Here is a 16908-nt window from a genome sequence, read left to right as displayed (position 1 = left end):
AGATAACATAAGACATTGGAATGAACTCATGGTTGAGATAAAAACAACAGAATATTCTGTATGACAGAACTTCAGTTATTGACCAGCCCTGTCCTTCACATGAAAGCTGCATATATCTCATTATCTCAATGACATTAGCACTGTGTTGTCTGATGGAAGGAAACAGCATAATGACATCACTCCAACTGCGTGTCCTTGTCTCATGTGGTGATAGTGAACATATACGGATGTCTCCACAGTTTACTTCTGACATTTTCCTTGCTGATCTAATCACAGTGCTCAGTGAGGCATGACCGATAATCCAGTCGACATGACAACACATATCACAGTCCAACATTAAACAAATGTCACTCTGTGGGGCCTCTTCAAAGCCCTTGTCCACTAGTGTTAGATAGCGAATGCAAAATTAATATCTTTGTCCTCTAGGATGCACCAGCTATACGTAAGTTACAACTTAGCCTAGTTGTGGCGTAAATGGGAACTAAATTGCAATTTATGCACTACTAAATATTTGAGCGTTGCACCATTAAACTTAGGTAGAACGTAACCCTACATATAAACAAAATATTTATGGAAGCATCTGACCAGGGGTAAAGGTTGGAATAAAAAGAAGACTGATATCTTATGCCATCAATGAGCTCATGTTTTGCATGACAGGCTTAAATCCTTTCATCATACATTATGATGTTGACATTTACACTTGTTTACATTTATGAGAGAGAAAAAAAAAATGTACTTTTAAGTGGTTCTTCAGCATGAACCTGTTCTAATTGTGCAGTATTCAGGGTGCGTTGCACGGTATCTAGTTTCAACACATTCAAAATATCTGGGCTCAGGAGGCTGCCACACTCCTAGTAGAGTGGGCTCGTAGCCCCAAGGTGGGGGAGCACATCCTGGGCGTGATATGCCATAGCAATGGCATCAATGACCCAGTGGGCGATCCTCTGTTTGGAGACAGTGCTCCTTTTCGGGGTCTCAGGATCACATGAGAGTATCCCGGACAAACTCCAGGCACGTTTCACTGACAGAGAACATCTGCAGGTCCCCCACCCTCTTGATTAAAAACCATTAATGAAATAACATTTCAAATAAATTAAATACAAATATAAGAAAAAAGAAAATATCAACATAATACAAAGTGTCATCAGACAGAAAATAAAAGCATAATTGTACTAATTGTGAAAACAAGTTACGAATAAGCCTGAGAAAGAAAGTATGTTTTAAGAGATGATTTAAATGTAGATAGAGTAGGGGATGATCTAATAAAAAGAGGTAGGGTGTTCCAAAGCTTTGTAGCCCTAACTGAAAAGGCCCTATCACCTTTGTATTTTAAGCATGACTTTGGAACAGTCAATAGAAGCTGACAGGAGGATCTGAGCATTCTCTGAGAAGAGTAGGGACGAAGAAGATCCAAAATTTAAGCAGGAGCAAGTCCATGCAGTGCTTTAAATACAAATACTAAAATCGTAAACTCTGAATTGAATAGGTAACCATTGAAGTGATGTTAACACAGGCGTAATATGCTCCCTCTTTTTTGTCCTCTTTTTTGATGGTCTCCAATCATTAAAAGTTAGAAACGTTTTAAGCTTGTGAAGCCCCTTAAGCTGAAAAAAACTGGTTCTGACTACAGAATGTATTTGTTTATCAAATTTTAATTCAGCATAAAATATAACCCCCAGGTTTCTAACGTAGTCAAGAGTATTTTCTTGAAAGGGACCCAGGGAAGGGCTAAATTTTAAAAACTCAACTGGAGGGAATTATCATCCATCCAGCCTTTTAATGTCCTTTAAACATGCTAACATAGAGGAGACTAAATCTGAACCCGATTTTAGAGGAAAATAAACCTGGGTATTGTCAGCATAGCTATGATAGCATAGATATGATGTTGGACCCAGAATAGAGCCCTGAGGCACCCCACAGGTAATGGGAGCTGTACTCGATGAAAAGTCACTGATATCCACCTAAAAACTCCTATTAGTGAAATAAGACAGAAACCACTCTAATGCAGCCTAACGGAAAACAACCTCAAGATTTAACCTATTTAGAAGAATACGATGATCCACAGTATCAAAGGCTTCACTTAAATCCAGCAATACCAGGATGGCACAGTTGCCAGAGTCTACAGGTAGTAGTAAAAGGTAATTTACTACTCTTAGAAAAGGATCCAGAGTATCATTTGAAAGTAAATAAGGAGATAGCTGGTTTAAAACAACCCTCTCCAATACTTTAGACAAAAATGGCAATTTTGAGATGGGTCTATAGTTGTTGGGGTCAGAAGTATCAAGATTAGGTTTTTTGAGTAAAGGCTGGACCATAGCATGTTTAAAGCAGGATGGAAAAATACTTTTATGTAAGGAGCCGTTAATAATAGAGAGCACAGTAGGTGCAACAGAATCCAGGACGATCTTGAGCAACTTTGTCGGAATAACGTCAAGAGAACAGGTGGTTGATTTCATGCTGGAAATAATGCCCAAGAGTGCGTTATAGAGTGAAAATTTGAAAAGCAGCAGGAAGTGGAAATTCTGGGGAAACTTAGAAGAAATCTTGGATTTAATGCCAGTGATTTTATTTATAAAGAAGCTACAAAACTTCACACATGACTCTAAACTTGGATCTGGACCAGCTGCACTTGTAGGATTTAACACAGATTTTAAAGTAGAAAACAGAATTTTGGGGCTGTGTGAATTTTTTTAGATGAAATTGGAGAGATCATTTGCCCTTTGCAAAGAAACAGCTTCCTGGAATTGAGACAGAGTATTTAGCAGAAGTTGATGTGAAATTTGTTATTTATCCTTTTTCCATTTTCTTCTGCCCTTCAGCATTCCTTCCGTAAAGCTCGAACGTCGAAAAACAAAGGATAAATAGTCTGAAAACTCCTTTAAAAAGTAATTGTTTGATTTCGGCGGTATGTATATCAGAGCACAAGGACTAGTTAGTTCGAAATTACATAATAAAACAGCAACTGGCAAGAGCCTACATAGAGCCTACAAGAGCCTTCAGAAAAAGTCCAGGTTGTTTGATGTGAAGAAATCGTGTAATAAAAAAGTTTTGTTTGATACTGATCTTGCATTTATCAAAGCCGTTTTAATTTCCACCAGATTGTTTTCTCTTAGTGCAGAGCTGAGCAGGGACATCTTTGGTAGCAACCGTAGAAAATTCTAATTTGCGCTGATGGCTCAGTGGACCATATAACAGGAATATGATCTGATAAAGCAGTGGTAGTTGACCGTGAAGAGGGAGCTCCTCTGTGAACATATCGTGAGCGACGGAGAATCCTCACCATGTATAATTGTCTGAAAACAGGTGCAACTCTGACTGATGGTTCAGCTGCTAAATTTCTGGGAATGTAAAAGTAATTGCCATACTACTAGAGGCAGGTGAGGAGAAAACATAGGAGGAGTATCGTTCACTATTCCAAGAGACAATAGTTACCAGAACGGTCAAAAGAGGCCAGCAGACAGAGTACAAAGTCATAGTCTAAATTCTTTGGAGAACCAGGTCGAGAGGATTTGTATTTATTTTTTTTACTTAAAAAAAAAGACTTAAGTCTTCTGCGTCCTGTCCAAGGGCCAGACATGGAGGTTCCAGAGGTCTGGTAACAGGTGCCAGATGGTGCCCCGTCCCTGAGAAAGAAGGTCCTTCCTAACGGGAATTCGCCAGGTGGGCTATCGCGAGGAGCGTGAGGTCTGAGAACGAAGCCTGGGTGAGCCAGTATGGTGTTACTAGGATGACCTGCTCTTTGTCCTTCCTGACCTCGCACAATGTCTGTACAAGTACTCTCACTGGGGGGACTGTATACTTGTGTAGCCCCCGGGGCCAGCTGTGTTCCAGCACGTCTGTGCCGAGGGGAGCCTCGGTCAGGGCATACCAGAGCGGGCAGTGGGATGATGCCCTGGAAGCGAACAGGTCCACCTGTGCTTGACTGAATCTACTGGACCAAATCAGCTGGACCACCTGGGGGTATAGTCTCCACTTAACCCTGAGCATGACCTGCCGCAAAAGTGTGTCTGCTGTGCTGTTGAGGTTGCCCGAGATGTGATTGGCTGCTAACGACTTGAGTCGCTGCTGACGCCAGAGAAGGAGACAGCGGGCGGGTTGCGATATTCGCCGAGAGTGCATGCCGCCTTGGCGGTTGATGTATGATACCGTCGCAGTGTTGACCGTCCGGACCAGCACGTGCTTGTCCTGGATCAACGGCAAAAGCCTCCACAAGGCGAGCAATACTACCAGCAACTCGAGGCAGTTGATGTGCCAACCCAGTTGCGGACCAGTCCAAGTCCCGGCAGCTGCACACCCGTTGCACACGGCTCCCCAGCCACGCTTGGAAGCATCCATCATAACCACGACATGCCTGGAGACCTACTCTATGGGAACCCCTGCCCACTGAAATGCCAGGTTGGCCAAAGGGCTGAACAGATTGAGGCAGACTGACAGTCTGAAGCCAGTGCTGAAGCGATCTCATGTGCATCAACCTGAGCTTTGTGACCACAGCTGTGGATGCGATATGCCTCAGGAGCCTCTGAAATAATTTCAGTGGGACTGACATTTTCCACCTGAATGCTCTCAGACAGTTCAGCACCAACTGTGCAATCTTGAGGCGCATCATCATTTAGACTGAGTCTAACTCCACGCCGAGAAAAGAGATGCTCTGAACCGGGGAGAGCTCGCTCTTTTCCCAGTTGACCCGAAGTCCCAGCCAGCTGAGGTGCCTGAGCACCAGGTCCCTGTGAGCACACAACAAGTCCGGCAAGTGAACTAGAATCAGCCAGTCATCGAGATAGTTGAGAATGTGGATGCCCAATTTTCCTTAACGGGGCAAGGGCTGCCTCTGCAACCTTCGTGAAGGCGCAAGGTGACAGGGACAGGCCGAAGGGGAGGGCCTTGTACCGGTACACCTGGCCCTCGGAAGAAAACCGCAGGAAGGGTCTGTGTCGAGGTAGAACCGAGACATGGAATGATGATCAGCATTTGAAAGGGAGTCTGTGCAAGGCCCGGTTTAGCACTCACAATTCCAAGATTGGCCGCAATCCACCGGCTCTTTTGGGTATGATGAATCAGGGGCTGTAAAACTCCATCTTCATCTCGGCTAGAGGAACAGGCTCCACTTGCAAGGCAGCGGCATTCTCGTCTTTCACCAAAATTAATCGGACGCCGTTGTACCTGGGTGGGTGCCTCATGAACTGAATCGCGTAGCCGAGTCAGAAGGTCCTGATCATCCACCGCGAAGGGTTGGGAAGTCAAGTAATTTTTATTTGCATAGCCTCTCACAACACACATCATTTCAAAGCAGCTTTACAGAAGATCAGGCATTAACAGAAGATAAAACTGTAACGTCTACAATGTCTATGATTCATAATTGTGTAATTAGATAAAAATATTTGTTTAAAAAATAAGTAATTAAATAATTATTGTGTTTATAACCCCAGTAAGCAAGCCGAAGGCGACTGTGGCAAGGAACACAAAACTCCATAAGATGTTGGTTAATGGGAGAAAAATAACCTCACTGTGGGGGCCAGATTCCCTCTGGCTAACATCATGAATATAATGCCAATATTACTTAAGTATAGTGAAAGTCATGGTTTAAAATGATTAAACTAAGTAAGTGTTAAGGGACAGTGTTTAAACAAAGATTTTGTATGAACTGTAAGATGAATTACTAATGTCTTTGAAGTCCAGTGTAGTCCATCAATAGACCTAAGTGATACAGGCAGAGATCAGTGAGGTGCATCGCAGTTCAACCTGGCTGGTAATTTCAGTGAGGTTTGGTGTGGTCCATCCTAAGTCCAAGGTTCAGACAATGGAATATGAAGTATCCCATGTCTTATGGTTGGAGTTGGCATCAGTTCATCCTCTGAAGTCCATTGTAGTAGACTAAAGTGATGTTTGGCTCGCTCTGGCTGCATTTAGTCATCATCAAACAGTGACACGTAGCAGTGGAGTACAACACGAAGCAGGAATGGAACTAGATCCAGCCGGTTCTGGTGACCTCAGGATAGGAGTCCCGAGGTTGAGACAGGGAAACAAATAAAATAAAATGAGCATAGATGCAATTCAGTTTATTGCAGAGATCAATGATCAATGCAGATTAATGCAGATCATGATACATTTTTCTGGTTCAAGCAGACCTAACTAAAGCAGTGGGTTGATGGGTAAATTAAGTGTATGTCTGGCTAAATAGATGAGTCTTTAGTCTCATTTAGACTTAAACTGATGGAGTCTGTCTGCATCTCGAACAGTGTTAGGGAGACTATTCCATTATTTAGGAGCCAAGTATGAAAAGGATATCTCCGATACTGCTATCGACAACACTTCCTCTTTGCGAGCGCCGAACGAGGCCATGAACCCGCCCTGAGACAAATCCGCGGCCTCATCCCAGAACTCGCCCGGAGCATACGAGCGTGCTGGGGAATGGGAGGTTCGTGAGGGGTTTCCCGGCAGAGAGGTGACCCCTAAGGTCACTACATAGACACAACATCGAGAGAGTGACAGAAGGGGAACTAGTTTCCCACAACCTGGCACTGCACAACATCTTGACATCTTTGTGGCCATCGTGACACCTCCTGTTGCTCTAAAAATAATCTCACCACTCTACTCTAACCACAAGACCGGTGGGCAGGCCTAAGCAGTGTTGACGATAAAGTAGGCATTGATCTGTTTATGCAGAGGCTGGCCTGTATAAAGTATAAATCTCAAATCGGGGATTAAACGCTTGTGGGGGCACGTTAGGTCCCGTTGCAAGATAACTGCAATATGCAATGAAAAAAAAAGCCATGCTTTTAGGATAAATGAGCCGGGGGCCACATTAAGCCATGTGGAGGTCCAGATCCGGCCAGCAATGCCTCTCTGATATCTGTGATGGTTTGATGGATACAAACCCCTTATTAATGCCCAAGTTTCAAGTTTTTGTAATCAAATGTTCAACAAGCTCATATGGATGTTCTGTTTGGGTGTCCACATACTTTTGGCCATTTAGTCTGTTTTGATTCATCAGTGACATTTTATGCCAGATGGAAATTGTATTGCTCAAAGGTTGCACTTTCATTGCTCGCTTAAGACTTAATAGATTTCTCACATATGTCTCATTGCTACGTGTCCTACAATAATAGTTTAGGTATAAAATGTATGTGAATCAAATAGCATAGATAATTTGGTGTTTGGAATTTGAGAATTTTTAGCAGTTTGAAGATATTTTGAAATCTTTTAATTAAATTGTAGATTTGGTTTCTTGGCAAATATAAGCACAAATGTAGCCGTTATTGAGATCTCTTCTGAAACACTTGAGAAGCCACCTGTTAGGGTCTTTTTCTCTGGAGAAAAACATTAGAAGCAGGAAATTAAATCAAAAGTCTACAGTCACAGAGGAACAATTGACATTTAAATATATATCATATGTGATTTTTCTTTCAGTGCATGTTTCTTTTTGTGGTTTGTTTTGCTTGTTTTGTTTTTTCAGTCTGTGACTCATATTCTTTCTTTCACAAGAAATTAGAAGCAAAAGAACTGTTTTATTTTCATTACTCCGGTTTGTACCAGAAGGATTTATCCTTTGAAAGCTTGCAGGCGTTGATGCTAAAAGTCAATTCAGTCTATGCCAGATGTTTAGCTGACCTGATTTGATGTCTTAATGCCCAATTGTGTCTCTCATTAGCAGGGCAGTTTCAGTTGGGTATGCGTTTCTGGGAACAGGTTGAATTAGATTACTGCCTTTGGAAAATAGGCATCGATTGGCAAGAAAGTCAATGATAATCTTGTTGGAACCATTTCAGTGCATGACAACCCAGTGCTCTGCTGTGTGTGTGTGGTTCAGTTAAGGTTCTCTTTTGAAAAAGTAGTCAGCTAAACATCAACTACCTAAATTGAAATTATACAACCAGGTGTTATCTAAAACATAACATTTTAAAGTAAAATACAACTCGTAAAAATTATCAGATTATAAACTGTAGTTTATAATACTTTATAATTAATTTATAATATGCAGTACAGTATTCATTTAACATGCAAAGAATAAAGGTTTTTGAATAAAAATTGTTGCAGGCAAAGCATTAAGCTTGAACAGATAACTTTATACTAAAATTACACTAATACTTTTAATATAATGAAAACATACTTACTATCTGTAACGTTGAGTAGGCAGGAACAGAAGGAGAACAAAGACGTACATGAAAAGAATGAAAATAAAGTGCAGTTTATTAAAAAATATCCAAATGTGAATCCAAATAAGCATGAAAGTACAAAAGAAAACCATGAACCAAAACAAAACAAGAAATATTAACTTAAATATGAAATATGACCAGGACTTGACAAGAATAAACAGGCTAAGTTACCAAAATGTAACAACAATGCTACAGGTTTAAAAAACACTACAAAGGAGAATGGCAAACATGAGGGCTTAAATACACAGACAAAAGATATAAAAACAACCAATGACAAGACTGAAATGATAACAAAACAACAAATGACAGGACATAACTAATGAACAAGATAACAAGACTCACAAACATGAACCAATGAAAACACAGAACTTATAAACATGGTGAAACACAAGGGTCACATAACAAGACAAGAAAAACACATGACTATACACATGTTAGGAAACTGGGACAAGGAAGTGAACTACACTTAAAATAAAAAGTCATGATTAAAAAACATGAACAAAAATATACATGACTGCGACATATCCTCCCTCAACAGGCAGCTCCTGACTCCCAAAAATCAACAAAAACAGGAGCTGGGTGGGCCTGGGGGTAATGGTGGACCTGGACCTTGGGGCAGGGGCGGACATGGGCTGTGAGGCAGAGACACCAGGGGACCAGATGGGGCTAGAGACCACAGGGGACCAGAGGGTTCTGGAGATTACGGTGGACCAGAGGGCGCTGGAGACCAGGACAGAGCAGGCGGACCAGGAGACCAGGGTGGATGGTCCAGAGACCAGGGCGGTCCAGGCGAGGCAGCAGGAAACCATAGTGGATCTGGCAGATGGCCAGGAGATCATGGAGTTCCAGGCAAGGTGGCAGAAGTTCATGGTGAATCCTGCAGGTGTGGAGCATGGCCTGGCGGGACAGGACATGGAGCATGGCAGACATTGGCTGTGGAGCAGGGCCTGACGAGACAAACTTGGACTGTGGAGCAGGGCCTGATGAGATGGCGTGGCATGCTGTACTCTCAGAGATCAGTCGCTGGAGGTGGAGCAATTTGAGGCAGAGTCCCAGGAGTTAAGGCGGCCTGGCATATTGGGTCAGACATGGCAGCTTGGCATGGCAGGTCAAACGTGGCAGTCTAACATGGCGAGACAACATGGCTTGGCATGACAGGCTTGGCATGACAGTGTGACTTGACAAGGTTTCAGGCACTAGATATGGGATGGTTAAGGATTCAGGCGCTAGCTCTGGGATGGTTAAGGCTTCAGGCGCTAGCTCTGAGACGGACAAGGCTTCAAGGGCTAGCTCTGGGACATGATAGATGGGGCCGCTGGCTCATAGTCCGTGGCAGGCGTGGGTACTGGCTCGTGGTCTGTGGCAGGTGTGAGCAAGTTCTTTCTCTCTCTCTCTCTCTCTCTCTCTCTCTCACTGTGTGTGTCTCTGCTCGCCCTTTCCCTCTCCACACGCCTTCCCTTGTCTCTTCCCCAGGTTCGCAGGAGGTGGGGTGGACTACTGGCTGACAGAACGGTTGGAAGAGCTGCGTCTTCCCTCCAGAGATGGGGGGAATTAGTCAGACTGGTGTTGCCCGGACTGAATCGGGCAAGGGAGGAGTGTGACAAGGAGGAGGGCATGGCCAGGGCGTGATGGAGCATGGCCGATGCTGAATCAGATGATCAGCGGGAGAGCGAGATAAAGGACAGTCAATAAGGGCAGCCTGGAACAATTTTGCTTTGATTCGGTCTGCAGAAAACATGCCAAATGTGAAAGCCACCTTAATTCATATAATTGTAATGAATATGAATATGTGTATCTGTTGAGACCTCTTGAAAATTAAGTGAAATCCACCATGAGATTTCACACTGATCAAGGTTGAGAAATTAAAAATGATAAGTTAAAAAAGTTGGGAATATTTGCATAATTTAGAAATGACAGAAACATTTACAGTAATTTTTATTTATTCTCTTAAACAGTTCCACCAGTAGTGTCTGTGCCACAGCAGTCCTTCAATGCCACTGCAGACTATGGAGAATCAGTGACCTTCACCTGCCGGGCCTATGGCTCACCTGAGCCCGATGTTACCTGGCACAGGTATGACAAATGTATTACCATCACCATCACCACCTACTTAGATTATGCAAAACCCTGACAAAAACTCTGCCATTGGAATCCATGCAGATTCCAATGAATTTGGCCTTTCCTCAGACATGTCCAAATGTTTGAGACATTTTATGGCCTCACTAAAAATTTTGAATAAAGTTGAAGCTCTATTTTTGCTTATAGATTGAGTGCTGACATCCCTCCTTTGCACATCTGATCTGGAATTTATTTTTCCATTTAAACCTAGAAATAAACAAAATGTTTTAGAATACTGAACCATCAAAACAGAATTTAAAACAGAGGTAAAATGAATAATAATAATTTAAGCTTCTGTACTATTTCATGGTCACTAATTAAATGTAAGCCAATTTGTGACTGATGTTCACACCTTTTTACATGAGGTCAGATTTCCTTGCTTCCTTTGAACCATGCAAGATGCTCTTTGGAACATTCTCAAATAATTCTGGATTAACATGAATCATCAGGTTTTGCACAAACTTGCAGAATACATGCTGGAATGAAAACAAAATGGGTACATACCAAACAATTCAATGTAATTTTATTTGTTGAAATGCAATGCAAAATATTGTGTTAAATTAGTAAAGAATGCATGTCATCATGAAAGCAAAATGGGATGCACCAAATATTAAGAAATTCTAAAATTCATGTGAATTTTCCAATTACATTTTTCACTCAAATTGTTACTTTTTTCAAGAGAACCATTTTGTTGTCTAGCGATCTCTGTTGTGACAGGGTGAGCAAGATACAGACACAGTGGGTGTAAAGTCAAGTCAAGTCAAGTGGTTTTTATTGATGTTTCAACCATATACAGTTAGTACAGTACACAGCGAAACGAGACAACGTTCCTCCAGGACCATGGTGCTACATAAAAACAACATGGGACAAACACAGGACCACAAGAGACTACACAACTAAACAAAATAACATATATAAATTGTCTATATACGGGACAGTACAAGAAATTTGTAACAATAAACAGGAGAATAGGCACAGTGAGAGACAGTGCAGGTGTGGCGTCATCCCTTGGAGAGATATTTATTAGAAATTATAATAAACATAAAATGTTCATAAAGGGGAATAAAGTGTCCATGGGGAAATTAGTGTCCAAAAGTAAAGGGAAATCTGGCGTCCTCGCTGTGAATCGGGGCTGTATATGCAGGGGAAGTGTCGATAGGATGGTCCAGGACGTGGGCTGGGTCCGATGTGCTCCCCTCCTTTTGGCACACAAGAGGCGGTGGCTTCTCTGGTGGCCTGTCTTCACACGTGCTGCAGCATGTGAGGGGAAGGGCAGCCCGGCATCTTAGCCTGTTGGCGGAAATGCATGTAGTCTACCCAGCAACACATCAACCATGCGTTCAGACCAGAGGCGGCGAGAGCTTAAAAATTTGCTCTGGCTGCCCTGCCAACAATGCTATCGAAAATTCGTGGACGCTCTGACGTACTTGAATTAGGCGGCAACGTTCGCTGAGAACATCCAGAGATGTCGACTGGTATCTTTTTGACGACATATCACAAGTAGCGTATAGCCTCAAGAAATGTTTTAATATATTATTATATAATATTATATAAACCATAATATCCACTTCATCAACTCACCTGCCACACTAACAATTTCAGACACCTTTGTCCACTCATAGTTTTTTAATTTGATTTATATCCCTATAAGCAAACAGGGACAGATCAAATATTACGGGAAAACCCGCCACGGCAGTAATCAGTTTCTCCTCCATTTTGTCTTCGGAACTAATGTTTGGTGGGAACCAAAGCCTACACTGTTGTGCTCTCTAGACTTCACTAGAGCGGAGCACTTCTATATTCCAATAGGTTGCCGCCGAACCGCGTCAAAGCTCATTAACATAATGTTGGCTGCACTTGAACTTGCTGATTCTCGCCGCCGAGAGACACTGGCTGTCATAGAAAATGAATGACTTCCGGTCGATTTGACGCTCTCGACACCTCTGGTCTGAACGCACGGTAACTCATCCTGGTGGTTCGGGGAGCGAATCCGGCAATGCACCAAACTCCACCAGGATCCTACCCACTCTGCTCCTGTACCTGAGGATGACAGTGTTTGCTGTGCACACAAGGAGATAGCAGCCGGCTCCCCAAGGAGTGGCGCACTCTGCGTTTTAATGCCAGCGTTGATGAGGCTCCACTCACATCAGGTGCGCCTCATCATCCACTGCCCAAACAAGGCTCATTAAGTTGCACCTCTCCTCTCTCTAGCCCACTTTTGCTGTGAGCATGGCTGAAGGACGGCCCTAGAGGTATAACGATGATGACTAAGGGAGGGGCATTCTGATACACTATCTAGAGATATCAGACTTTTGGACTCCACTGTATTATAGTTGATAGGGGTTTTATTTAGTTCAGTACCCACTAAGGGATTTGTAATCAGGTACATAATTTTTTCATCCCATAGTCTGTAAAATGAATAAACAGACTGTGCAAACATAAATAATTTTTCCATTAAAAGAGGACAGTGACACCGCTTTATGCAAGTACAAACCATCTTAATAGAAAACAGGAAAATCGACCTTAGCTTACTCAAATCTACAGTAAGTTTATCCTGCTCTTCTCTCTTGAAGCGCCAAGGCACAAAAAATACACTGAAATGTAAAGCAAACAAAATTTATTCTTCCCACAGATTTATTGTGAAGGGAGTGAAGATGCCATGTCAGAACAGTGGAACAGAAGGCCAGTGAAGCAGAGAAAGAGCTCTGATGACAGAGAACTGATATATTTATTCTATTCTTAATGCGTGTACTTTGACTGACAGCAGCCCAATGTGTTGATTACAAGCTCTCAATCACTGTAATTACCTCTGGCCCAGATGAGAATGAACAAGATGAAATCGATCCCTGCCAAGTATTCTGGCACGTTGACCTTTAATGAATGAGCCTAACCAAACCACTCACTGATACACTCACTGGGACATGACAATAGAGCCACCATTTACACTACGCCTGCTAAAACCCTGATAGATAATTTATTTATTTTGAATTACTGGTGCCAAAAAGGATCGTGAAGTGATGCCATAATTGTATATGAGTAGGGCTAAAGAACTATGTCTACATACAAAAATGCTACTTTGGCATTGCTTTACTCTTAAATGCATGCTTTGGGAAGAGTGAGGAATGTTGCTGGCAATTTCATATTTGGACTGTTGACATGACATGTTGCCTTCACATGCAATTAAAGTGAATGGTAGGTAATTATTCATTTTTGGAAATACAGCTTGTTAGTTGCTGCAGTTTCTGTCATACACATGTATCTGTAACTGTTTGTTGCATATTGAAATTTTTGACACAGAGAAGAGTATTTATTGTAAAAAAAAAAAAAGAAAATCCATTATTGTCAGCAAATTTCCTATTCCCATGACTCCTATGACCACTATGCACTTGAATGTGACATAATCATAATCACGATTTCAGAAGTGGGAAGTAGGATCTTCCAACAATCAAGTTGAGGCAGCATAATTCCAAGTGAGAACAACACAGAGACTGGAAAGTTACTGTGACCACAAACCTGCTCTTTTACTGTTGTGCCCTTGAGCTGTGCACTTAGTTGCACCTACAATTAGTGTCACTGCAATTTGTGTGATGTAATGCCCTTTGGCTTTAAAAACATCTGCTCAAAATGTAACCGTTTTGTTGTAGCTTTCAAAATGGAACATCTGTCTATTTCTCTCTCTCTCTCTCTCTCTCTCTCTCTCTCTCTCCCTCCCTCTCTCTCTCTCTCTGTCTCATATGTTGACTGTCTTTATGGTCGCAGAGACTGTAATTTGATTACCTTCTTTCCATTTCTTGTAACCGCACAGGTCTCTCTGCTTTAAATAGATTTCATTTCCACTCATTCTTCTCTCAACATTATGGCAGCCTGAAGCTCCACTGTAATCTTCTCCATAAATATTACATTATTCTGTCTGCACCTAAACTGCATACCTTTGCATATCTATATCATTGGCTATACTGTATGTATATTGAATATAGCAGAATATTCTTGAAATATGATAAACAATTTCAGACAGTTCTTTGCCTCCTGTACCTGATTATGTACAGCATTTTTGATTGGTTTCAGAAGTTTGCATGTTGCAATGTGAAGAGTACCAATATATTGAGACTTTCGGCTTTGTTGAGTTGACAAGAGATGTATTTGTGTGGTTTGTCAGGAAGGGAGTGCAGCTTCAAGAGTCGGAGCGGTACATAATGAGAGCTCGGGGTACGACGCTCACCATTCGAAACATTCAACAGGATGACGGAGGCTCCTACACTTGCAAGGCCTCTAACAAGGCAGGAGAAGTTCAGCACGAACTCTTCCTCAAAGTTTTTGGTAAGAAATCCTTTTTATCGGCTTACACAACTCGTTCTTCAAGCGGGATGTTACCTGGCAAAATAAGTCCAGTGTGTGTATCGTTCTGTCAAATTGGTTGAAGGATTTTGAAATGAGGGGGAAAAGGTTGTTGCCTAAGTAGATTTACGCAGGTGATTATATGAAAATTAATTATCTCAACAAGCAACAGAATATATAATGATAGGGAAAATCCAAGCTTTGTCAGAATGATTACTGTGCATTATAGCAAGAGTTGAGTTTAGGCTCGTAGAATGTCAGGGTGTAGAAATCATTACAATTTGGAGGACATTTTCCCTCCACATTTATACATTTCTAGTGTAAATTTCTGTATGTTACACTTTATTTTATAGGTCAAATTAATATTAATGAACTACATGTATGTGTCGTTCATTAATATGTGTAATATACGTAACTGTTTAGGTATAATGCATTATGAACTAACAAGAACAATGAAAATTAATAATTTGATGAATTAGCATTAACCAAGGTTAATATTGTAAATCATTGTTCGTTCATAATACCTAATGCATTAACTAATGGTAATTAAAGAACCTTAATGTAAAGTGGAGATGCACCGATTGCAATTTTCTTGGCCGATTCCGATTTCCCATTTTTTTGTTAGTGTGACCTGCCAATACCGATTTTTCCCAATTCCAATTTTTTTTTCTAAGATCTATAATTGACAGCATATACAAACAAAAATCTACTTTTCTTCAATGCAAAATTTAATTTTCATAATAAAATTAATTATTAAACATTACAAATTCCCCCAAACAAAGTTACAGGATCTTCTCTGACTTAAACAACTCTCAAAATAAAGTGCTCTTTGACTGGAAAGAGGAAGAAATAACAATTAACTGAAAATGAGTTGCTTTATATAACAAAAAACTGTTATTTTCCACTATTTTTATAAATTGACCTTTTTCTCTTTTTTACTCGTCTAACAAAACAATTCCAAAGATTACAAGCCCATGACAAAACTGAAGTGTCGAATATGCTCAACATTGACATTAAGCATACGTTAGATGTCCAAATATCAGTTGTAAAACTGATTGCTGCTTCGGGATCGGCATGTAATAGGCTGCGTGTGACATGACACGAGATTAAACAACTTGGGCAACGCAACATCGGAAAAGTACCACCTACTCAGTATTGTGTATTTTGGGCTGAGGAAATGTATTTAAACTCACAGTGAAGAACTTCCACGCCAACAACATGTTTACATGCGGCTGTGACGTTATTGCCTGTGCTGCTGACAACAAAACGGACCGGCTCGGAATCGGAAAGATGTAAGACTGACTGAAATGAGGAAAATCATCTGATTCTAGTCCCTGGCCAGTCGATTGGTGATCTCTAATGTAAAGTGTTATCAAAAACAACTTTATGAGCAAGCAGTAGCCAAACTGTTGTGCTGGAATACTGTTGCACAAGTTCAGTCTCTTATCTTTCAGCAAATCAGGTAGGATTTCAGGAAGGATGAATGGGTGATAATCATGTAACTGAATTAATATTCATGAGCCAAGCTTGTAGGTTTTAAAACCCCAACATTTCCTACCTCCCTGGTAAAATCAAGTCAAATTTAATACAATTATAATTAAATACAACCTTTTGGTCTCCTCTGTGCCCCAGTAATACTGAGTAGTACTACAGTGGTACATCATGTTCCCTATTCTTCCCTATCTCTCTTCATAGTACAGAGCACAGCCACTACAACACAGCCCCTAAATTACATGAGAATGGTTGACTCATTCTTTATGGCAAAGAATTTAGATTTAGATTTTCATGAAGCTGCCCACATTTTCCTCGATTATTCAGATAGCGCCTTGTCTCCTTATGTAAATGTATGTAGATTTATTCTGTAGTCATCAGAATCTGTTCCATGTGCAAGCAAAGGGTATTCTTCAAAGCACTCATTTAAATGTGCCCCTTTTATTTGATGGGAGTTTTGTTTTGCAAAGCGTGGTGGGAATCAGAGTTGTAACTTTACTTTATGACCCCTGACAGCTGACAGAGTCAGAGAGCTGCTGGGGTTTCCACTCGTCTAGGCACATGTCTGCATTTTCTGCACACTCTTAAAATTTGTTTTGGGCTTTACTGAATGGCATCCTAAGGTTCAAGTGCTGGATTATCTCGTCACGCTTTATATCAAAGCTGTTTGCTGATATGTTTGTGCATTTTCCCCTGTGATGATTTAAGTAATCCTTCTTAAATAAAGATTATTGTTTAAAGTGTGTAATGAAACTCAACCAAAAAATTTAAATTCTCGCATCATTTACTCACCCTACTACCATCCTAGATG

General features: G+C 41.2%; 1 protein-coding gene across 3 annotated transcripts in view; it reads left to right on the top strand.

Moving 5' to 3' along the window:
* The window catches only part of LOC127658766 (neural cell adhesion molecule 2-like), a 250492-nt gene that overhangs the window by 178789 nt on the left and 54795 nt on the right, over window positions 1–16908 (top strand). For all 3 annotated transcript variants that reach the window (XM_052148260.1, XM_052148259.1, XM_052148261.1), the window contains exons 6-7: window positions 10109–10226; window positions 14428–14588. In XM_052148260.1, coding sequence (XP_052004220.1) covers window positions 10109–10226; window positions 14428–14588 — 279 coding nt within the window. The remainder of the gene's footprint in view (window positions 1–10108; window positions 10227–14427; window positions 14589–16908) is intronic.

This window comes from Xyrauchen texanus, chromosome 18 (assembly GCF_025860055.1).
Source record: "Xyrauchen texanus isolate HMW12.3.18 chromosome 18, RBS_HiC_50CHRs, whole genome shotgun sequence".
Lineage (NCBI taxonomy): Eukaryota > Metazoa > Chordata > Actinopteri > Cypriniformes > Catostomidae > Xyrauchen > Xyrauchen texanus.
This window is presented reverse-complemented; position numbering and strand designations above follow the sequence as displayed.